Source organism: Microcebus murinus, chromosome 9 (genome assembly GCF_040939455.1).
Source record: "Microcebus murinus isolate Inina chromosome 9, M.murinus_Inina_mat1.0, whole genome shotgun sequence".
NCBI lineage: Eukaryota > Metazoa > Chordata > Mammalia > Primates > Cheirogaleidae > Microcebus > Microcebus murinus.
Window position 1 is genome coordinate 58,762,262 of NC_134112.1, and position 23,774 is coordinate 58,786,035.

Sequence of the window (23,774 nt, forward strand, 5' to 3'; positions counted from 1 at the left end):
AATTGTTTTTGAAGTTAATATCAAGATTTTCTAGCTCCTGAACACTTTGCTTGGGGGTCTTTTCATATTTAGTTTTATCCAGTCATGCAAAATTGCATTATTTCAAGTTAAAACATACCATATATCCTGTTAGTAGAACTTTGGCTTATGTGTGAAACTGAAGAACCAATAAATATTCATGTAATCTTCTGGATAACATATTGAAAAGGACAGCTGGCTCAGGAGGGATCATTTGCCTGGGTATCTGTTTCCATTTATATTAAGAAAATATTGCAAGAAGTTATTATCTGCCAGAGAGCTTAGGGGAATACAATGGAAGTCTGATATTGCATCTGATTGCTTTTGACATTTACCTATTGTAACAGGAAAACTGTGTGAAGATAGCCAAGTGACTTTTTACAAAACACAATTTCAGAAGCTATAAAAAGGAAAAGGGGATGGCAGAGATAAAATACACTGCATCTGTAAAAATGAGAAACATGACTTGTCAGCAACACCTGCTTGTAACTATCAACCATTTCTATTGGGCCTGCTGAGAAATTACTCAGAGCCAAGTACATTGATGGGTGTGAAGTCTCATGTGCTTCAGAAGACAGTCAAGAGATACAGAGGAGAGAAAGAGTGTTGTTTTATTGAACATTTTTAACCCAAAACCTGGGGTTGATGAAATGTAATTTTTATGACATTTTCTGAACACTTGAAAAGAAATCAGTTGTCCTTTATATTTTTATCTTTCAAGGCTACAGGAGAAGACGGAACTTTTAAACTTTAAATACATAAAATATTTGACAACATTTTTCCAGATAGATTTCAAATCTCTAACTGGGACACCAAAATATTGATTACATCAACTGATTTAAATTTACAAAAGATATTTTCAATTTCTAATTGGTGGTGGTAAAATGATAACATGCCTCTCTCCTCTCATTTTTTAGACCCCAAATAGTGATAATAAATGAATGAGAAAAGAAGTGGGCAGGAGTAGACAAGATATTTTAAAGACAAAAGTAGCAACTCATTTAGCAGGGCAAAGGAAACCAAAAAGAGATATGGATAACATAGACCCACTCGTTTCTTTGGAAACTCAAAGAGGCTCAGAACTTTAAAAACTGAGGACAGAATGGAACACAACAAACATGACCAGCAGGTGTGAAATTTTTATTTTTAAAATAAAAAGACAAGCAAATATGAAAGAAAACTAGAAAAAAATGGATATAATCCAGGGAACAAAGGAAGGCTTCAAAACTTCAAAAACTTCTCATTTATATCTTATAGAAAGATATGAGAAGATATTTCCTATGAACTGAATGTTTACATCCCCCTTCAAAACCCATATTAGAGCTGAAGCTCTAATCCCCAAAGTGATAGTGTTTGGAGATGGGGCCTTTGGGAGGTAGTTAGGTTTAAATGAGATCATGAGAGTTGAGCCTCCATGACCCATCATCAGTGCCCTTATAAGACGGTGAAGAGACCAGAGTTCTCTCCAACACATGAGGCTACAGCAAGAAGGTGGCTGTCTTAGTCCTTTTTGCTGCTATAAAGAATATCACAGACTAGATGATGTATTTACTTATTTTTAAGACATGGTTTCTCTCTGTTGCCTGGGCTACAGTGCCGTGGCATCAGCCTAGCTCACAGCAACCTCAAACTTCTGGGCTCAAGCGATCCTTCTGCCTCAGCCTCCCAAGTAGCTGGGACTACAGGCATGTGCCACCATGCCCAGCTAATTTTTTCTATATATTTTTAGTTGGACAATTCATTTCTTTCTATTATTAGTAGAGACTGGGTCTCACTCTTGCTCAGGCTGGTTTCAAACTCCTGATCTTGAGTGATCCACCCACCTCGGCCTCCCAGAGTGTGTTAGGATTACAAGCGTGAGCCACTGTGCCCGGCCAGGGTAATTTATAATAAACAGAAATATATTGGCTCACAGTACAGTTCTGGAGGCTACAAAGTCCCACATCAAGGTGCCAGCATCTGTTGAGGGCTTTCTTGTGCTTTCTTGCTGTGTCATCCCATGGCAGAAGGAGGAAGGGCCAAGAAGGGACCAAATTTGTGTTTTTATAACAGCAGCAACCTCACCATGAGGGTGGAGCCCTCATGACCTAATCAGCACATAAATATTCCACCTCTTAATACTGTTAAAATGGCAATTTAATTTCAACATGAGGCCAGGCACAGTGGCTCAGGCCTATTGTCCTACCACTTTGGGAGGCTGAAGCAAGAGGATTGCTTAAGGCCAGGAGTTCGAGACTCCCTGACCAAGAGTAAGACCCCATCTCTACAAAAAAAAAAAAAAAAAAAAAAACCTAGAAAAATTCAGCTGGGTTTGGTGGCACATGCTTATTGTCCCAGCTACTCCAGGAGGCTTGAGCCTAGGAGTTTGAGGTTGCAGTGAGCTATGATGATGCCACTGCATCAGGTGATGGAGGTGACAGAGTGAGACCTTGTCTCAAAAAAACAAAAAATTCAACATGAGTTTTGGAGGGGACAAACATTCAAACCATAGCAGCAGCTATCTGTAAACCAGGAAGATGGCCTTCACAAATAATCCAACCATCTTGGTAACTGATTTCAGATTTCCGGCCCCCAGAACTGCAAGAAATAAATGTTCGTTGTTTAAGCCACTCAGTCTATGCTACTCTGCTATAGCAGCCCTAACTGGAAGAAAATATTATAATCTTATGTTATGTAAATTAAAAAATAATTCTATAAAAAAGAATCTGATTAAAGAAAGAATCTTTAGATACTAAAAATATTCATGATTGAAATTAAAACTTTAATAGAAGAATTGGAAGATAAGGTAAAGGAAATCTTAAAGTAGGACAAAAAGAAGAGAAGTGATAAGAGAAGTAGCAGACCAATCCAGGAAGCCAGACATCTAATAAGAATTCCCAAAAGAGAGGCCAGAGAAACAGAATGGAAGTTATCAGAGAAATAGTATAATAAAAGTTCTCAAAACCAAACTAAAGGAAACAAGCCTCCATAATAACAAAGAACCACACCAAGATGCACTATTGCAAAACTTTAGGATATAAAAAGTATAGGAACCCTCTTAAACATTTTGAGAAAGAAAAGGCAATATAAGTATATCACATAAAAGCAACAAAAATCCTAATGTGTTCAAGCCTCTCAATAGTAACACTGGATGCTAGAAAACAATAAAACAATGCCTACAAATCTGTGAGGAGAAATTATTTTTTCAGTGTAGAATTTCATACAGTCTAGAATTGTAAGTCAGAATTCCATCAAATGAGAAGGTAAAAATGAAGACATTTTCAAACACTAAGAATTGAAATATTATTAATACTTTCTCCCATGCATGTTTTCTTAGAAAGCTACTGTAGGGTATGCTCCAGCAAAATTAAAGAGTAGATCAAGAAAGATGACACAAGTTTAGGGAAATGTGCAGTCCACCTTGGAGTGCAACAGCAATCCCCAGGATAACACTGCAGCAGACTGGAGAGCAACCTTTCTACCTCTAAGAGGAAGGTCTTCAGAGGAATAAATTGAATAGATGACCTAGCAGCTTTGAGAAAAACAATTGAGGATATGCAGATAGCATATGATGGAAGTGCAGGGGGAGACACAATTGGAAACCTTGATTCAAAGTGGGGAGCCAGGAAGCTACAAAGAAATGAAATCACAAACATTTCAGTGAACAAGATTTGCATCGTAAAATCTTAAACAATGATAATTGGTTTCAAAATAGTGATAAAACTATTTGGGGATAAAGAGAGGGGGTGGGATGCAGGATAAGAGTGCTAAATCCTCTATCATAATAGAAATTAAATAGATATTGACTTAAGTTGGTAAAATGAGAAATAGCCATATTAAGAGTATTATTAGAAATGTGGAGAAGAAACCGCTAAAAGATTTAAAATGTTTGCCTTTGGGTCATAGAACTGAAGAGGATGGGGAAGGTTAGAGCAAGAGACTAGGATTTTTCATTATAAGTGCTCTGCTTGTAATTAATTTTTAAAATTTATCCATATATTACTTCAATTAAATTCCTTTAATTATAAGAGATTTCCAGTCACTAGAAAATTCTGTTTACTTTTCCCCCTTTTACATCACAATGAGAATTTTGAAATTTTTATACAATTTTATCATTTTATAGAATAATCTACTTTTCTCTAGTAAGAATTTCATAAGCCTCGGGAACCCCTTATTCAGAAACTGATTGTCATCATAAAATTGAGTAAGTAGCCCTTTGAAAGGTAGATTTGCATGTTTGGGATGAGAGTATATCACCACATCTCAACCCTCAACTGTTTTTTAAAGGATAAGACAACTTGTTTTTCTGCTCTGCAGGGAAGAAATCTTTTATCATATTTTAATATCAATAACTCTTTGAATTTTTCCATTATTACTGAATCAGTTTGCTGGTTGGTTATTTGTAAGCAAAGCTGGCTAAAAGCTGTACAGTTTTACTTACTAAAATTAATCAAGTTGAACAACATAGAATTTCATCTTCTACCCCTTACCTGGAAAGTCCTGGGTTGCTGGTTTTATTAAGTGATAGAAATATGTATCTTTTTCTAAGTCTTCAGGGGGAAAATGCCAAAAAGACTGAATAGGGTTGATATTTGGCTTAGTGGAACCAGATATTTTATCATGACTTTCAGACCAAAACATGTCAAAAAGGATGTCCAAACTATTTAGAAATTGGCATGGTGACTTCCACGGATACACAGAGAAAAAGGAAGTATCTATCCCTACAGAAGAAAAAGGCAGATCTACAAATGGAACTTTTTTTCCTTCTTTCAGTCCTAGCTCTCCACTCCCCATACATCCACAGATTTGAGGATCGTGACTATTCTCAAGTCTCTTTGGTTCCTGCCACTCTAATGTCTAGACATTGTGTCAGACATCCCTTTGTCAGAAGAGAAAAATCTTATCAAAAGAATACACAAACTCCTTGATAGATATCAATATCTACTTAGAGTTAAATAATAATAGAATATTTGCTTTGTAGATGACCCAGTAATGAGAGACTTATTACATGAGAATAATGTTCACAATTGAATAAGAAAAGCAAGGTAATTTTTAGGCCTCTTGAATCAATATAGGAAGAAACAACGGTATTTAAGATACACCTAACAGAAATTAAAGGGATTACCTTTCCTAGTGATGTGCACGGGAGTGGGAAATGCAGCCAGAATAGAAAAGGATTGTTTTTGTTTCTTTTCTGCCACCCACTTTTCTGGTGATTTTCCTTGGTGGCTATACCCTATTCTCATTTACATCTTCCATTGCAGACACTAAAAACAATGGAGTGATGAAAGGAAGAAATACATTATGGATATATCTATATAGGATCAACTACATGATTTGCAGGGCCCAGTTCAAACTGAAATTGTGGGGTCCTTGTTCAAATATTATAAAGAATGTCAAGATAGTAACAATAGACCATTGAACCAAATGCCAAGCCCTTTAGAGCATGGGGCCCTATCTCCTGCACAAGTCACATGAAGCCAGCCCTGTGTCTACAGGCCCATCAAATATTTCCAAACAACATTAAAACCATTTTAACCCAGCCCCATGTTCCCGGATAGAATAGTCAAGTCATAGCTAATTATAATTCCTAGTGCCATGAGATTTATTTAAATTACCAGTTCACTCTCAGTACTTAGCTATGAGAATGTTTTAACAATTGGTGTAAAATAAAAGCATAAACAGTAATATATGGCTGCTGAGTGTTCCTTCTCTCTAGCCATATAGTTAATGCTTTCTATATGATGATTTCTGCCCTTGGAAACATGAGTTCAGTTGGGCTCCTGAATTGCCAGTAATGGGCCCCTCTTCCCATTCTCCTGTCTGACCATCTGCTTATTACCAACTGCAGGATAACTAAACTGTTCAACCACAAGAGAATGACTCATGGGTGCTAGGGGGGAGAAAATGCACTTTTTGAATATGCAGTCCTTAAAACACCAGCTGTTCAGTTTTGGATTTTGCAAATCAGTTGGCTATGAATTTCAGGGAAGACGTTTTCGTCTTTGGAAAGCTAAATTTCACAGACTTCTAGAGGAAAACAAGTCATGCCGTCTGCTTTTTCTTAATTTTACCACGAAGAAATTTTAAATACAAAACACATGTTTTTCCCACATCACCCTTCCTGATGACAAAGAAAAACTCTTTGAAGGACACTGTGTCACACTCCAGGAAGGGACAGCATCTATCTGAATGGGTTTATCACAATAAAGCATACTAAGTCAGTACTTCTAAGAAGGAGAGATGGAAAATAAGCAAGACTAACACTAATCTCAGATTTCTAAAGGCAGAAAAAAAAAGTATTAAAGAGATAGGAACATTTTGTGACAATCTTCCATGTTCCTCTATGTTCAGTCTCCAACCATAGGAGCTGGGCCAAAGGCACAACGTCAGGGATTGCAGGAAAACAGTAACTGTGAGCGCAGGAGGGACCCAGCCTACAAAGCATCTCTCCTTGCTTTTCCCCCTGGATTTGACAGACCCCTCTTCACCATCATAAGCTTTTCCCCTAAGGGAGCTACCACTTACCTAGGGACACTTATGTTCCCTCCTCTCCTCAATGATCTTCCTTTTCTTCACCACTGTGTGAATCCATACCTGCTCTCAGTAATTCACCCCTCCTCTCTACTCTTGTTGCATGTTACCTTTACCATGTATTCGCCATTGTGTTTTGTTTACAATATTTTTATATGTTTATCCCTGGTTTCCTCCAATCAGACTGTGAGTTTCTTGAGGGAAAATACCATGTGATGTTTTATTATTGTCTTCCCCACTGGGGCTAGTGTCTGTTACTAAGAAGATGCTCTACAGAAATGTGTTGATTGAGGGAGTAATTGACCCTGCTATTCCAACCCACAATTTTAAAACTGGACAGTAAATAATTTTCACAAATTATTTTAAGAAAAACAACTGGAATCATCCAATAAAAAAAACTTTTTTTTTTTCACATCAGGTCACAGATTCTAAACCCTAACTAACTTCCCTTGCCTCTTTAAGCTAATGACACATTGTTTAACCTTCACAAATTCATGGAAATGTGAGCTAATGAGAGTTTATGCTATCAATTGCCTTTGAAGTATTTATTTTTGTCATAGTCATTTTAGAAACTGCTCTTGTAAGTTTGCTGTGATTGATGCAAAATCCACTTTCCCTTTCTAATGCTTTCCCCCATATGTAATTCCACTTTGTGGGGTCTATTAACAAGGAGATAATTAAAAGCAAACATGAGTTATAGGCTTTTCTTTCTCTGAAATGGAATACACATAAATAACATAAAAATAAAGGAGGGGGGTATCTAATAATCCCTTCCCTTAGGATTTCAGGAAGAATCTATCACCAAAAATTTCAGGAAGAATCCATTGCCAAAGCAAGAAAAGATCTCCAGGTAATCACCCTATCTTCTTTTTTGAGGACTGACCCAAGGGGTAGAATTCAACAAGAGTTCATTGGCTGACTCAGTCTACTTTAACCAATGAATGAGGGAGCCTGGGTAGATCATACAAAGGTCCCCAAAGAGAACCCAACAGCAAAGAGAGAGGATCATGGCTTCTTGTAGTGATGTGGCTAGAAGCACCAGGATTCTAGGCCTTTAGAACTCACTCTGACTAATCAGAGCACCTGGTCCAACTGATTTTCTCTGAATGTTCCTACTAGCCCAAGTGTGCCAAAAGGATCCATTCATCTATAGGAAAATATAAAACCTGTTGAGAAATAAATGTAGCATGGTAATTTTATCCAAAAAGAAATAAAGAAATAGAAAAGACAGGTTTCTTTTTCCTTAATTTATGTGATTTTCGATTAAAAGGAAATTTCTAACTAGTGATGCATTATCTCCTTCCCAAATGTCAGTATGTCCAAAGCCAAATGACATATTGCAACTTTTCCCAAATATCTGTGTATCCTAAGCACACTGTGTCAAGAAGACTAATCCAAAGACTTGATTTATGTTGCTGCCTGACAGGTGATGTCTGCAAGGCATGCCATCTAAATGGACTGCACTCCGGCAGTTACCTTAGTCATCAATTCTCAGAGAATTAATGAGCACCATTCATCCTAATAATAGAAACCAAGGTCGGGGCCTCTTCGTTGCTCTGTAATCCCATTAGCATTGCACAGAAAGCACTTAGGTCATAAGCTCTGCAGACCTTATCACTGAGCAAATGGAACCACATCTTGTTTTCAGAAAGAATCCTCACTGTCCACACCCCTTGTCAAAGATTTGTTGAACATCAACATTCAGTGTACTTACATACATACCTAGGAGAAATGCTTGCAAAGGAAGAGTGAGGCTGCCTTCAGCTGCCAAGAGGTTCAAGTACTGTTTTTATTAAAGTAAATGCCAATAGAAAACATTTGTAATAAAACCATGTCAGGTACTTCCAATTACTGCACATACATTTTTAAGTGCTCACTCGTATTTTATGTAAGCCACTCAGCCATTCCATGTGACTACCATAGAATTTATTTTAGTTTTCATTCTTTTATTTTGATTTTTATGCTTTTAGTTTTTATTCTAACTACCTAAATAACGTTAAAATGGCCTTAAAACTGAAAGTTATCACGATAAGCAAATAATGCCGTTTACAGTGAAACTCCCATCTTGAAATCTCAAGCAGCAAGCTGTTCTAAACTAAGTCTCACCGGTCATTCTCTCTCTCCCTATAATTCAAATTGCTTTCAACCTCTCACATATCAAAAAAAGAAGGCAGAAACCCCAAGGTTTGAAGCCATAGGCAAGGATTTGAATCCTGGCTTTGACACTTGTTTTCTTAACAGTAAAATTATCTTGATTACTGTACTTTTGCCTCCCACTGGCACTGTAAGTATTTAAAATAAGTACCTAGCACAGCGCCTGAAATATAACAAACAATAGCCTATTATTGATGCTGACCACACGAAAATGTATGTGTGTGTGTGTGTATAAAAAACTTGGTGTTTTGAGACATTTGGGTTTCATGCCCAGTAAATTCTAAATGATCTACAATAACAGAGAAGAGCAGAGGCATAAATAAGTCAAAACAGCAAATCCTCCAAACACCATTTGTGTGTTTTGAAGTACATTCTTGAATTTCATTTCAAATGTCAGCGCTTCTAATACCTAAAGAAATTACTTCAAACAAAGGAATGACACTCTGCTGTGGAGTCCTAACTAATGGGGATCTGAATAGCTGTCCAATTTCCCTCCCCTCTTCTCTCTTCTCCTCCCACCTTGCCGGTCAAAAGAGAGCTGCCATGAAGAGCCTGCTTCAAGCAAAGTTCCTGACTTCCACTCACCCCTGGATCAGGACCACTTGTGAAGTGTTTATGATTCCTGGCTTAGAGGCAGGCTGCACTCACCAAATAAAAGCACCAGGTGCTCACAAAGCAAGTACAAGATTAGAGGTCAGAGACAGTAAAGTCAAGAGATGCAGCATCGTTGATCAAAGCTAAGAGCAAAGGCTATGGAATCTGATGGGCAGGTTCTAAGCCACTGGGCCTGTGTGACCTTAGACAAATTAATAACAGCTATGTGCCTCAGTTTTCGCTGCTGTAAATGTGTGATGATATTGGGTACCTCATATGATTTGTTAAGGATCCTATATCCTTTTTAATGTAGATATATTTTATATATACATACATACATATATATATATATATACACACACACATACATATCACTTAGCAGTGCTTGGCTCATATAAGTACTCATAAAAAGTAAAAAAATAAATTGTTAATAACTTTCAATAAATATGAAAGTAAGTGTGAATGTGTTTATGTGTGAAAGGCTCAATGTGGATAATAGATAAAGAGATCTGTATTATGCTGGTTTCCCTTGGAGTAACAAACTCACTTATAAGTTGGTATTTTCCTATGGACCTGCAATAAATAATATTTTTTGTGAAACCAGAGAAAAACAGACTCTTGACTACATCCAGTGTCTATCTAATCCCCCAAACACATCTCTCTTTCCTAAATGAAACTGTTTTCCTGGGTGGATACTTAGGGGGTTTTGCTCTGTATGATCCTGTAGTAAACAAAGTGTTCCTTCAGTTTTAGAAGTATTACAGGGTTATCCCATGTGGAGAGAAACCAAGTTGACACCTACATACAAGCACGCGCACACACACACACACAGTGATATCAGAAATATTTAAAAGATAATAGTATTAAAGAGAATGAAACTTAATGCTTTTAGATCAATTCTTACATGCCAGCCACAGTTCTCATTGGTTTACATATGATACCTCATTTCATTCTCAGAACCATTCTGTGAGGTCAGTGATATTAGTATCCCAGTTTTACTGTTGAAAAACAAATTCAAATACGTTAGGTAACTTTTCAAAGGTTACCAGATAGATATACACATTATGGCCAGGGAGACCAAATCATTTATGTACTATTCGAAGACACTATTGAACATGAAGGGAGGCAAAAACAGGAACAAAAGCTCACACTAATTATGGTTGGAGACCAAATACTTTGCAATACCTACATAATTTTTTAAATCAGCAAATTAATGAGTTCTTATTACATTTCTACTTGAGAACTATATTGTTCTAAAGACTCTAAGATGATCATGAGTATGCTCTAAGGTACTCTTAATTAAAGCTATTAGTGCTTATGGTAAATAAAAATGTGTTTGAGCTTCCAACATGATATGTTTCACTTCAGGGACACAGGCTCAGACAGTACTTTCATATGCTGTCTATAACCTTTCACAATAGAAGAATGAATAAGGTACTGGTTCATTAACTCACTAATTGTCCTTCCTTACACAGTTATTAGCTAATGTTCTGCCTTTCACTATAATGCATGTGCAAGATTGAGAGTTTAAGGAATAGACATCCGGAAGCGTGATGAATGAATGGATTGTATCTTTGCCTCTTTGTGCAGATTAAATCAGTACTTGATTCCACAGGGAGAGCAACAAGACAGAGTCATTGACAGGTGATTTTCTGACTGGGGCTGAAGGGAGAAAGGAATGAGAGCAGGTTTCTAGATTGTAAGCTCCTTGAGGAACTTAGAGGGACATTGTGTATTATTGATGTTTGAGCCCAGAAACAAGTCATCTTGGTAGATACTCAAACATTTATATTGAATAGAAGTCAACCTGCTAAGAAGATCTATATTCCCACACATCTGGCTTTCCCCACACATAATAAACAATAAAAAGAAAATAAATGTTCATTGTTTTAAAGAGACATAAAACATATGTCATCAATTCTAAAATGATTTTTATACATTAATATCTCAACAATTGAAAAGCATCTTATAGTCAATGGAATATCATTGTTTAATTGGCAGAGTTACTTTTTATTTTTCTTCCTTGTGTTACATAAAATAGAGGTGTGTCTTACCATCAATGGTATTTTAGATTTAATGAAATGCATTATGTATCCGACATTAGCTAGATCTCAGCACCATGTAATAGAGTAAATCAGAAAGAACAGTTACGATTTGACAACATGTCAACCTTTAATCTAAAGCTAAGTAATTGAGTGGGAGGTTGGTTGTAACTTCCTCACCAGGCGGCTACTACCCATACTAATACATTATTTCTTTTCTTCCCTGTTTTCTCCTCTGGGTAAAATAGAAAAAGGTAGAAATTCAGTTCCCGGCATTTATTGTATCTTTCTGAAGCTGTGTATTATTGTCTCTAAAGCATAAGCTCTTTGAGCACAAAGTTCTACATCTGTGGTTCTCAAACAGTCCTATGTATTGGAATCTCCCCAGGAGCTTCTTGGAAATCCACGGTACCCACGTCCTGCCTGGACATTCTGATTCAGACAGTCCTGGGTGAGGCCCGGATAGCTGTATTTTTAATCCTAGGTTAATTATGATGCACTCCAAAGTTTGAGAACCCTTGGCCTATGTGCTTGAATTGAATATCACTGGAAAGTACTTCAACTTAGGAAATTCTGGTCTCAATAGTGTGCACAGGCCCCCCTTTGATAGCAATGATTGTGATTTCAAAAGGTGAATAGCCTCACTAAAGAAAGAATTCTGACATTGTATGTTTCCTTTGGTGCTGACACTGAAAGAAAGAACATGTCCTGGTCATGTCCCTGATACCTATTTCTGTTGTGGGGGGGTTTTAGCTGTGCCCCATAAAATAGGACGCATCATTGAGGGGAGCCCTGCAGATCGCTGTGCAAAACTAAAAGTGGGAGACCGGATCTTAGCGGTGAACGGCCAGTCCATCATCAACATGCCTCACGCCGACATCGTGAAGCTCATCAAAGATGCAGGTCTTAGTGTCACCCTTCGCATCATTCCTCAGGAGGGTGAGTGCCTGAAGCAGCCTCGCAGAGAGGCGGTCAACACACAGACACAGTCACTGGGCTGTGCCCAGCCTGCCTGCCGGGGTCACGGAGTCCACCTGGCTGCCACCAGTGTGGTGTCAGAGGTCGATTGTTATTTCCACTCTTGCAAAACCTCACTCAGTCGCAACCCATATCCTGTTTACTCACTGCCAGTTTCGTTCATAGGTCAAGCTGTGTGTCATTACAGGCCAAAGAGTATGAATCCTGAGATGCCTGGTTATTTAGTTATTCCCTATGGTCGCAGGAGTATTTTAAGCTAGAATTCATTCAACAGAGATGATAGGGTTACAAATCTCAAAATGTAAAAAAAAAAAAAAAAAGACAACTTATTTATGTTAACATTTCTCTGGAGAGTTCTTTCTTTTGAATTTTTCTATACAAGGACTCCCCCCTGAGGTTTGAAGAATAGTGAAAAATCACAATTCTCATAACCGTGCCATAAGAGACCATGAAGTTCTGGGTATCAGTTCACCGTACATTCACCATTTAGAGACACACAGTTCATTACTAGTTTATTGCTGCTGCCTCATTGATGATATTGAAGAATTCAGTCCCTGGAGCTCACTGGCAGGTGAACCACGGTGTCCTGTCCCACACAGAGGCTGCTGGACTCACACAACTTGGCACCCTCTGTTCTACTCAGCCCCCTGATTCCATTTTGGGATTATGCGACATGCAGGCACCAAATGACTAAACTGCCACCTGACTTTGAATGTACAACAGTGGTTCCCAACTTGGGTGGTTCTTCCAGGGAACATTTGGCAATGTCCAGAGACATTTTTGATTGTCATGATTGGGGTGGGCATGCTGCTGTCACCTAGTGGGTAGAGGCCAGGGATGCTGCTAAACAGCCCATAATGCACAGGACAGGCCCCCCCACAGCAAAGAATTATCTGGACCAAAAGGTCAACAATGCTAAGGTTGAGAAGCCCTGACATATTAATAAATAGAGAATAAATTAAAAGATCTGGGCTGTGAGAAAAGAAAGTGAAAGAGGAATTTATAGGGGAATACTAATAGATAACCTCTCTTTTTCACCCAACCAAAAAGAGAGTGAGAGAAGAAAATGACCATGTTTTTTTTAACATGTTATCTGCAGAAAACAATATATATAAATTATTCAATGGAAACTACCTGTAAGCAAGATTGTTCACTGAAAATCTGACTGCTTCTCAGTTCTGCAGTATGTCTGTCCTTGAAAATTTGATGTTATCAGAAAAAAAGTCAAGAAGCAGTTTTTTTTAAAGAACAGCTTTATGAATTTTCCTATGTTCAGTGTTCTCTTTCCTTTCTGGACAACAAACTTCTCATTTCAACCAAAAAGTAGAGACTAAAACATATTCTCTCAGCAAGCAGTGCTGGGAAAGTGGAATATGTTTTTAGCACTTACTCCATTGAATTATTTTTTCATAGTTTTAAGAGGGGGTTTTGGGTGATCTTTTCTTCTGACAAAGAAGACAAGATGCTTTGTTCATAACCTTGCTCGGCAATGATAATTAATGGAAGAATACTAATTCCAGGAGTGATATCGGAACTTGATAAGTTTAAACTGCCATCTAAAAACCTAACAGAAATGGGAATAATCAAAACCTTGAGTCATCTAAGGAGGCAAAATGTTATCACCTCTGGTCACCTCCTGCCCCTGTTCATATGCTAACCTGCTGGCATTTGCCGCTCTGGTTCCTCGCAGAGCTCAACAGCCCCGCCTCAGCGCCCAGCTCCGAGAAGCAGAGCCCCATGGCGCAGCAGCAGAGCCCCATGGCCCAGCAGAGTCCTCTGGCCCAGCCCAGCCCAGCCACCCCCAACAGCCCCGTCGCCCAGCCAGCTCCTCCTCAACCTCTTCAGCTCCAAGGACACGAAAATAGGTAAAGTCTCTTCTGGTTTTTGTGATTCGGGGGGGGGGGGGCTGGGGGGAAGGAGCCTTTGAGGTCAATATAGGACACAGACAGGGAGAGTAAAAAGTGCCATGTGCACCTTTGTGTGATTTTGAGGTTGGGTATGTCTTATAGATATGATTTTATTAGTGAAGACAACTAAGTGTCTGTCGTTCACAAGAAGAGAAACTTTCCTAAAGAAGTAGGATGAGCAATTGCAGATGAGTAAAGGTTAACTAACCGAAGAGCACATTAAAGAGAGTCCAGAGTGAAGGACACACAGAAAGGCCCCTGGCAGGCGGAGCGTGCCAACACGAAGGATGGAAATAAGGCCAACAGAGTGGGAGGAGAGCGTGATTCGAGATGGAAGTGGCAGGGGCCACCTTAACGGCCTTGTAAGCATGCCAAAAGTTTTGATCTTTATCTTATATGTAGTAGGGAGTCATTTGAAGTATTTTAAGCTGAGGAGTGATGTCATTGGGTTTGTTGTTCAAGAAGGCCTCTCAGTCTGCCCTGCAGAGAGCAAAAGAGAGGCTGGCAGGAAAAATGCAGGTTAAGCAGTTAGGACGTGGCTGCAGATGTCCATTAAACCATGAAGGCCATGGCTCAGACAATGGTGGTGGCATGGAGAGAGGGAAATGTTGAAGGCATTGTAAGCATTAATAAATGTTAGTACTTTTACTGATTAGGTTGAGTGATAACCTGGCATCCTCCTGCCCATGATCTAACAAGGTTCTCCCATATCAAAGTTAGAGATAGGCTTCATAAACTAAGATGAGTGAGGCACTTTGAACTTCTAGAAAAAGGATGTCATATAAAAACGACATTGTCTTCTTCATGTGACTTGTGTGTAATGGGGAACCTGGGTTGGGCTTGGACATTAAAGAAAAATATGAAGACGTTCTTGTGTAGTTCCCCCCCTTTCAGCAGAAGAAAAACAAAACATCTGATGGAAACATCTCTGAATACAAAGCCCTCTCTGGTCTTTTATATGATTCTAATGTTTTCTGAACATCTGCTTCCCATCTCCTGCCTCCCGTGTTGGTGAAGATGAAGTGAGACTCTGCTTTTGATTCCCAGGACTCTGTGGGTTCATCATTCACATTGTTGCAAAGCAAATGTTTTCCCTGTGCCACAGGTGGTATTTCTATAAAGCCCCATTCTGCTCTGATTTCCCCGTTTGCTTTCATAGAAAAGTAAATGTCTGCTTGCCTTCAGCTGTTTATGTTTTTAATATATGCTGGGAAAGAGAAAGCTCTGTAAAGCGAATGATGCAGAGGTAGAAATCTGACAACCTGTAAGAAAAGTAAGTCCTGGGTGCCTCAGTGACAAGCCCCAGATGTGCTGGCGCCCACCATGGATTACTCCGCTTACTGCACTGCCTTTTCCCAGGATTCGCTGCAGACTCGGGAGGAAGGACGTGAGTGCTCCAGACGTCCTCAGCCAGCTTTAGACGCTTCTTCTTCGCTTTGCCACTGTAAATTAATCTCTCAGCCACACTCCCTCTTCTGCTTTCCAGAGTCGGATTCCCCTGGACACGGCTCTTGCTTCCAGCCGTGGGTGGGTAATCTCATCCCTGGTGTGCTGTAGTTCTGTACGGAGAACAACAGCTGGGTAAGGCCACTGTCGTATCCCATCTGCTTCTACTGGAAGGAAGTTCAACTGGGACACCTTGGCCCCTATCACAGAAGCAATGATCTTTGAATATTTTTTTCCTGAACAGAATAAAATATTCCTAACTCTGGGATTAAAGGTTGACCTGATCCAAATTTTTATAAATCACCAACATATTTGCCCAGAGTTGTTAGCTATTTTGCTTCAGCCTAGCAAGTGTCCACTCCAATTGTAGGGCCCTTTACTGGCACTCAGGTTCCCTGGCTTAACTCTTTGACTGTTCATGGAGGCTCATTTGCATATGAATGAAGAGACTCAATAATCTGACAGCAGAAACATATTGCTTGGTGCGTTTAAAGATGGCCCTGGTATCAGAGAGAAAACTTTTTGCCTTTTTCTAGATGAGGCTAGAGATGAGATGTCCCCAAGACAGTTTATATGCAAGGTTCATATGCACAGTACGAATTTCCTATTTTTTCAGTTGTACAAGGAATGCCCACCTACATGGTGAATTGAGCCAGTTCCCATGTTAGAGTGGGATAAAATGAATGACAATCTGCTTGCAAAATCCCATTTTGTGAGTTAGAGTGAGTGATACTTTATCCTATCTTATTTACTCTTGGATTGGCTTCCCATGGCACTCTGTACACTTCTACCCACTTCTCTGTCCTTTAATATCCTTTTGGTGTATGCTCAGGAAACACAAAATAATTTTAATATCAACATAAGTAAAACACTATTCAAGGGGAAGCATTTGTTGAAAACAACACGAGAGCCATTACAGAATATATTTCCAAACTAAGAATGAATATCAGAGTTCACTTCCCCAGCAAGGGCAATTGATATTTGACTGCAATTTAAAATAGCAAGGTCAGTGGAGGACTCTTAGAAAGTGACTTCTTCCACAGACTTTGAACCACAGATGCTCAAGACTGGAAGTGATTCTTGAAGGGCCCACATGATGTGAAATCTCGCCGTGAGCAGCATTTCATTGTTCTGGCACTTTTTCAGACCATAAAAACCTGCTAGAATTTACCTTTAGCAACCTTGTGTTCTCATCTCAAAAGTCCCTGTAATAATGGAGTTCATGGGATTGTCTTCAGTGAGATGGGACAGAGATGGGACGATCAGGATCATCAACTGTAGTAGAACAGCAATTGCCTGAAGCTGAGAACCCACCCTTTAAAAGCTCTGTGCTTCTGCTTATTACTGGGACGATGGCATTTTTCACACAGTAGTTTTTCACACAGTAGTCTCCATCCTCCTCCTTTGCCGGCAAATTTATAAACTTCTCTTTCCTTCCCCTCAAAAATAAATAAATAAATAAACAAGCAAACAAATAAATAATGAAATTCATAGCTATGAAGGGTTATAATCATCTTCTTTCATAAGGAAAGGAACTTTAAAAAGCCTGGTTTTGTTTTAATAATCCCGAGTTTTCCTTAAATAGTTTCACAAACAAATTTTGTTTAAAGCAACATAATTTTTGCCCTAGCCAGTGTAGCATTCACTTAAAAGTTAGCAACATTCATAAAAAATTAAGTATGTTTCCCTTATTAAAGAAGTCTTCAAAGTGCAGTTCAACTTAAAATCCTGACACATGACACTGGTGCAGAAGGTAGTTTGAGTGCCTGGTAGCCGGGATGACAGCCGTTGCAAGCTCCTATTTTTAGTCATTTGTGTAACCTTTGGGGAGATTCTTACATTTCACTCTCTTGCTATACCTTGTGACACATCTTGTTGGAAATGGAGCACATAATGGACATTGCACACCAATACCACACAGATCATGAGAATATAGTGACTGCACTATAACTTAAAAACAGTGTGACACCAAAACCACCAAGTAGGCTATTTATAGAAGGGAACCAACACACTTGACAAATGTCACCCAGTTTGACTCCTTCTGTTTAATGTATGCATTTGCATAGTTCAGCATCTTATTCAAAGCATATTTTAAATAATTCTATTATCAGCATGCATACTTTCAGTAGGGAAGTGTACAACTAAGGTATAAAGCAAAGCCTAAATTATGCAGCTCACAAAAGGAATGTCCCCTCTGCCGGGTTAAGTGACAAATGGGACCTACTCAAAGGGTTGATTAAAATAACTACATTACTAACCCCCTTCTAAGAGCCCCACATAAACCCATCTATTGGCTGTGCACTTTCAGTGCGTCCTCAACAAATATTAGATAACACTAATGGCAATTGTTCAGGTGAGTGATTTTTAGAAATATGTAACACTAATCAGCATCAGTGAAACCATAAGCCAGTAAAGAAACCATCTAATCTTAAAGGTAAAAATTCTACTGGTTTTGAACTTGATTTCCTGACACACTTGAGCCTTTCCTTGGTGCTAAATAGGTTTTCAATTCTTCATACCCTCCATATTAATTTTAGATAAAATTGCCATTATGTAGAATGTATTTTTTTCATTCTACCTACATCCCTGGGCAGCTAGCTCATTATAGACTGTTGCCATGGCAATAGGCAATGAACAACAGAATTAAGTGGCCTCTATACCATGGTGATAATTTTTCAGTTTACCTTATTCATGATCCCATAATGGTAGGTATTGGCTATTTTAGTCCCTTTTTGGAGCTAGGAACCCCCTCAACTTAGAGCCGTTTGGATCCACAAAACAATACTAAACTCCTAGTTCTGGTCTCTGTTATTAGTCTATTTTATTAGTAACCGATATCTAGAAACAAGCAAGAGATAAATGTTGGAAATTAACATTTTTGCCTTCCATTCCATCTTATGGCCATAATAGTATTATATTCGACACTAATCCTGACAGCTATGGTCTAGTATTTAAACCTCTGTGTAATATGTTTTTAATTCTACCGATGAGCCAATGACTTTCTATTTGATTTGTAGTTGGTGATTTATACCTTACTATCACTCCTTTAACCTCTGTCAAATATTCAGAAAGACCCAATTTAGCAGGTTAAAATATTTTTTAATTATGTATTTGTAAAGTGTTTAGAGATCCCTTCAATCATGTTTTTATGAAGTAATGAATGTTTTGTCAAGGACTGTGTGTGTGTGACTGTGAGAGAGAGAGAGAGTTGGTTTACTGGTGTTAAGACAGACTGATAGCTGCTATTCGGGGGTGTATAGTGAAGTGTTTAGGCCCCTGTATTTACTGTGGTTGTAAAGTTTCTAAATAGCCTTAGTCAAGGAGGGATACCCATGTGTCCTTTTTCACAAAGTTCTGATTGAACCATCATCTTTACCTTGATTTCTTAAGAAGCCAAATGAAAAGTATACTATGGCATTTGTCAAAGATTTTTAAATAATACTTATTCATTTCATCTTTTCATAATCCTGAACAGGCAAAAGGACCACCAAGAGGAGTGGCTTGTACAAGCTGCTATAGCTGCACCACGCCTGGAGGCCATGGGGTCATTCTAGCCTCCTTACAATGCTGAGATACCAAAGCAAATCCCATTTCCATTTATTTAGTTACAGGTCAGAAGTAAAAGCAAGGCAAGATGTGAAACCAGACATCCGACAGCCTCCGTTCACGGACTACAGGCAACCCCCACTGGACTACAGGCAGCCCCCAGGAGGGGATTACCAGCAGCCCCCACCCTTGGACTACAGGCAGCCTCCCCTGCTGGACTACAGGCAGCACTCCCCCGACACCAGGCAGTACCCGCTGTCAGACTACAGGCAGCCCCAGGTACCTCTGCCCAGAGCCCTGGCCAGCCCTGGCCAAGACTTCCGAAGTGCAAGGAAAGAAACAGAAGGGGAAGCAGAGGGAAGAGAGCCCTTCTGGCATAGAGAGCCAAAGTTCTACTCCTAGTTGTGATATCATCCGGCTAGCACCTGCATCCTCAACACATGCTGGATAAATAAATCTATTTCAGAATAAAGCAGGACATTAAATAAATAAATAAATAGTGGGTGAGTGGTAATGGGATGAATTTGTCCCTGCTAATATTAGCTAGGTAACTCCCAGCATATTTCCATGTCAAGGTTTTAAACATGCTCTTATCTAAGACCTCAGAGAGTGCTACTAATGCAGAAAATTTTACAGATGCCAACAGTGGAGGTCCATTTTAGGTCCATAATATTTTTACACGGCCCCTAACTCCCACTCTGTGGTAAGGGACCAAGCCCCTATAGATAAACATAACATCAAGCCTAGCTTCGTAATCCAGAGTGTGGCCTCTGCAACAACCACCAACTCCTTGTCTATGCAACCAGTGGAGACGTTGCAATTATTTTTTCATGTTGGATGCATCTCATGGCAACTTTCTTAACCTTGCTGAGCTTCAGTTTGCTAAGGGGAAGGTCTTCCTTACAGGCCATGGTGAGGATTCAACATTTATAAAAAGTGTCTAGACCACAGCTTGGTATCTAGTAAATATTTACTGCCTAGTAACTAGATACCAAGATATAAATTAAGGACAATTTAACTTCTATCAGATTACATTGTGTTTCATTATGAATCAAACATCACCTTTATCCCCAAAGATTTTAAGAACAGTGAAGGTCAAGAAATCTTGGACATATTGTATTTTAGGTAAAAGAGAAATTAATTTTGTACAATTCAACTTGATATTCAGTAGTCTGTACAGCTAAGAGGTACAGTCAGATCCCACTAAATTTTACTTTTCTAATCCAGCAAACTCTGTGATTTACACGTACACACACACATATACACATACAACTAGTACATTTATTTCCAGTGCTCAACAGCAGTGAATGAGAAAACTCAAAGGAGATGAAGTCATTCAGATCTATATGCAATAATTTGCATGTTTGCCAAGTAAACTGATGAATACCAAAGTAAACAAGCTAAACAGTAGTTCTTTTGATGACCAAGTAAACTGTATTCTGATCTCCTCAAGCCTTTGGAATTTTATCTTGCATCTAATAATTTATGAAGTCAGATTACTTCTTTTAACATCATGTCATTTGGAATATATTAACTACAAGCGAGGAAAACAGGGAGACTGGCTGCAGAAGTTTCTCTGATATTAAGCAATTCTTTATTTCATTTTCTCCCCAACACCAAAGGATTTTGATTATTTCACTGTGGACATGGAGAAAGGAGCCAAAGGATTTGGATTCAGCATCCGTGGAGGAAGGGAATACAAAATGGATTTGTACGTGTTGAGATTGGCAGAAGACGGGCCAGCAATAAGGAATGGAAGGATGAGGGTAAGAACGGTCTCTTTTTTATAGAATTGCCTGATTCTGAAAGAAAAACCCATTGTGGCTTCAGAAGGGTGCTGAAGCGTATTGTCAAACAAACAGACTTGATGCATTCTTTCTTCCATGACCCAGTTGTTTAAAGGTTTGGCCAAATGCTATTTAAGAATTATAGTATCTCTCATTTTTCTGCTTACAAACTTCCAACTGAAAAGCTTCAGTATAGTGTTATTTTTTTTTTTTAAAGAGCAAACTAAAGAAAATGAACAGAGCAAAGAAATCTAAGAAATAGCTGGAAATGGAGACATTATTGCTCCATAATTCTTTCTATGGTTTGATGATTTTGTTTTCATTGAGGTTGAATCTTTTGAGATTTATTTTTAGTTTTATGCTTTTCCTCCCATGTTTTTTAGTCAGTGGTTTTGTGTTTTTTGGAAATATTTCTTTTGTGTTGACTTGTCTTTTGGCTTTGACATTGAGCAGACAGAAGCATTAGGAGAAAAGGAGATTAGGCTTCTCAGATTCAGGTTGTCCTTAAAAATGATAGCAGTTAGAAATTTTCCAATTAGAGTATAAATTTAGGGTGGATGTTTTAGTTTAATAATGAATTTGAGGCAACTCATTGATGGGTAACTGACTCTTCATTTAAAGGTATAAAACAAAACTTGGTAACAATATATTAATAGAACAATAGACAGTCTCTCCCTCCCTCCCTCATAAAATGGCAAGTAGTAAACACATAATAAAGATTAGTTATTATCATAAAATCTAGAATTTATTCTTGCCCTCCCTCATTTTTCTTTAAATTAATACAGAAAAGCTGTGGCTTTTGGGTTCTGGAACCTCAGATACTTGTGCTGAGCCTCACTAACCGATTCAACTGGGAAATTGAATCTATTATTTCTACCCTCAAGTCTGCATTTCTGTGGCTCTCATTTCCAAGTCAAGGAATTATCCACGGTACAAAAGTAGAAAGAATGCAAATTGTGTCTGTGTTTCTCCCTCCCCTCACAATCCTTTGACAAGTGGGAGATATCCAAGTTGGAATATAAACCCAGGCAAGGCAGACTCCAGAGACTGGCAGCCCCTGCCCGGATCCCACGCTGTGTCCTCTTACTCAGTCTAGCTGTGGTTGTAGGAAAGGCCGCCACATGGTTTCTTGGCTCCATGGCTTCCCTATAAACCAGAAGAGCACATCCTTAACATACTGGAAAGCCAGCTCACAAGCAGTTAAGTAAAATTAGTCTTTGCAGTGCAGGTGAAATCAACACAGCTTGAAGGCCATGAGGGAAATGACCAGAGACCTACAAGGCAAGATGGGACCGACAGTGGACTACAGAGGTGGTCTCCGTGTGTTCCAAACAGAGAGGGGTCTAAATGGCTCACTGCTGGATATATACAGTACTCCCAAGCCAAAGAGAGAAGTACCATTACATAAAAAGATTACTCTTTCTTACAGAATTTAAACCGGAACAGTGGTTCTCAGCATGGTCCCTGGCATTAGCATCCCCTGGAAACCTGTTAGAAATAGATTCTCTAGGCCTACCCAGACCTACTGAATCAGAAACTCTAGGGTGGGGTCAACAGGCTGTGTTTTAAGAAGCCCTCCAGGTGAATCTCCTTCCAAGGTCAACTGTAATCCAAAAATGTTAAATGGAAAATTCCAGCAATAAGCAATTGATAAGTTTTAAATAGCCCACTGTTCTGATTAGCATGGTGAAATCTCATCCTGCCAGGACAGGAATCATCCCTTTGTCCAGCATATCCATGCTGTAGATAGTACTTAGCAGCCCTCTGGATTATGAGAACGACTGTCTCGGTGTTGCAATGGTTGTGTTCAAGTCACCCTTATTTTACTTAATAATGGCCCCAAAGTGCAAGAGTAGTGATGCTGGCATATTGTGATGATTCTTCTATTTTATTATTAGTTATTGTTGACCTCTTACTGTGCTAAATTTATAAATCAAACTTTATCATAGGTGTGTATGTATAGGAAAAAACATAGCGTATATAGGGTTAGTTTATCTGTGGTTTCAGGCATCCCCTGGGGGTCTTGGAACATATCCACAGGAGTACTACTATGTTCATTTTATTTAAAAGTAAATGTAGAATAACAAATTTTTACTTTAATTACTAGATAGTTTTTCAAAATCAATTAATGCTGATTAAAACAGACAAAACAAAATACAATCTGTAAATGTGAGAAATAAGGGGAATGGTAAATAGAAACATACAATTGTTGTGTCATCCTCCAGTCTCTCAAGAAGGCAGATATCGTAACAGAAACACACTGACATTCAGATTTTTAAAGAAAAGTATAATAATTTATTAGAAAATAGTACTGGATCTGTTTGTAAAAAGAAGACTGTTTTTACATTTGCAAGATAGTGTAGTAAAGTTGAGAGGGGTAAAATTTTCATAAGTGATGAATAAATTTCTGGTACAAAGCTCTTAGGAATATAATCTAATTAAAAACTGAAACTAAATCAAAAACACAGGCAAGAAATAATGAACATAAAAAATTATATACTGGTAAAGCTCAGTGAAGCAGAGAATGTAAGAAATCAAGAGACATTTAAAAGGAAGGAATAGTATAATAGTTCTAAGTGCTTCAATAAAAATCTGAGAGTCAAGTCAAAAGAGAAGCTGAAAGGAGCTCAAGTTTGCTCTTTAAAAAGCAAAATATTTTCCTGCTTCCATACAAGTGTAATATAGTTCCCATTTCCCTAAAACTTTTTATGATAAAAAACAAACACATTTTATGACGTCAGCCTCCTAAAGCTGGTTAACATTTGTGTATACCTACTTAACATCGCATA

General features: G+C 38.6%; 1 protein-coding gene across 4 annotated transcripts in view; it reads left to right on the forward strand.

Annotated features, from left to right (window-relative positions):
- The window catches only part of MAGI2 (membrane associated guanylate kinase, WW and PDZ domain containing 2), a 1,296,878-nt gene that overhangs the window by 1,168,822 nt on the left and 104,282 nt on the right, over positions 1-23,774 (forward strand). For all 4 annotated transcript variants that reach the window (XM_020289800.2, XM_076006486.1, XM_076006487.1 and 1 more), the window contains 4 exons: positions 12,075-12,260; positions 13,990-14,164; positions 19,258-19,477; positions 20,821-20,964. In XM_020289800.2, coding sequence (XP_020145389.2) covers positions 12,075-12,260; positions 13,990-14,164; positions 19,258-19,477; positions 20,821-20,964 — 725 coding nt within the window. The remainder of the gene's footprint in view (positions 1-12,074; positions 12,261-13,989; positions 14,165-19,257; positions 19,478-20,820; positions 20,965-23,774) is intronic.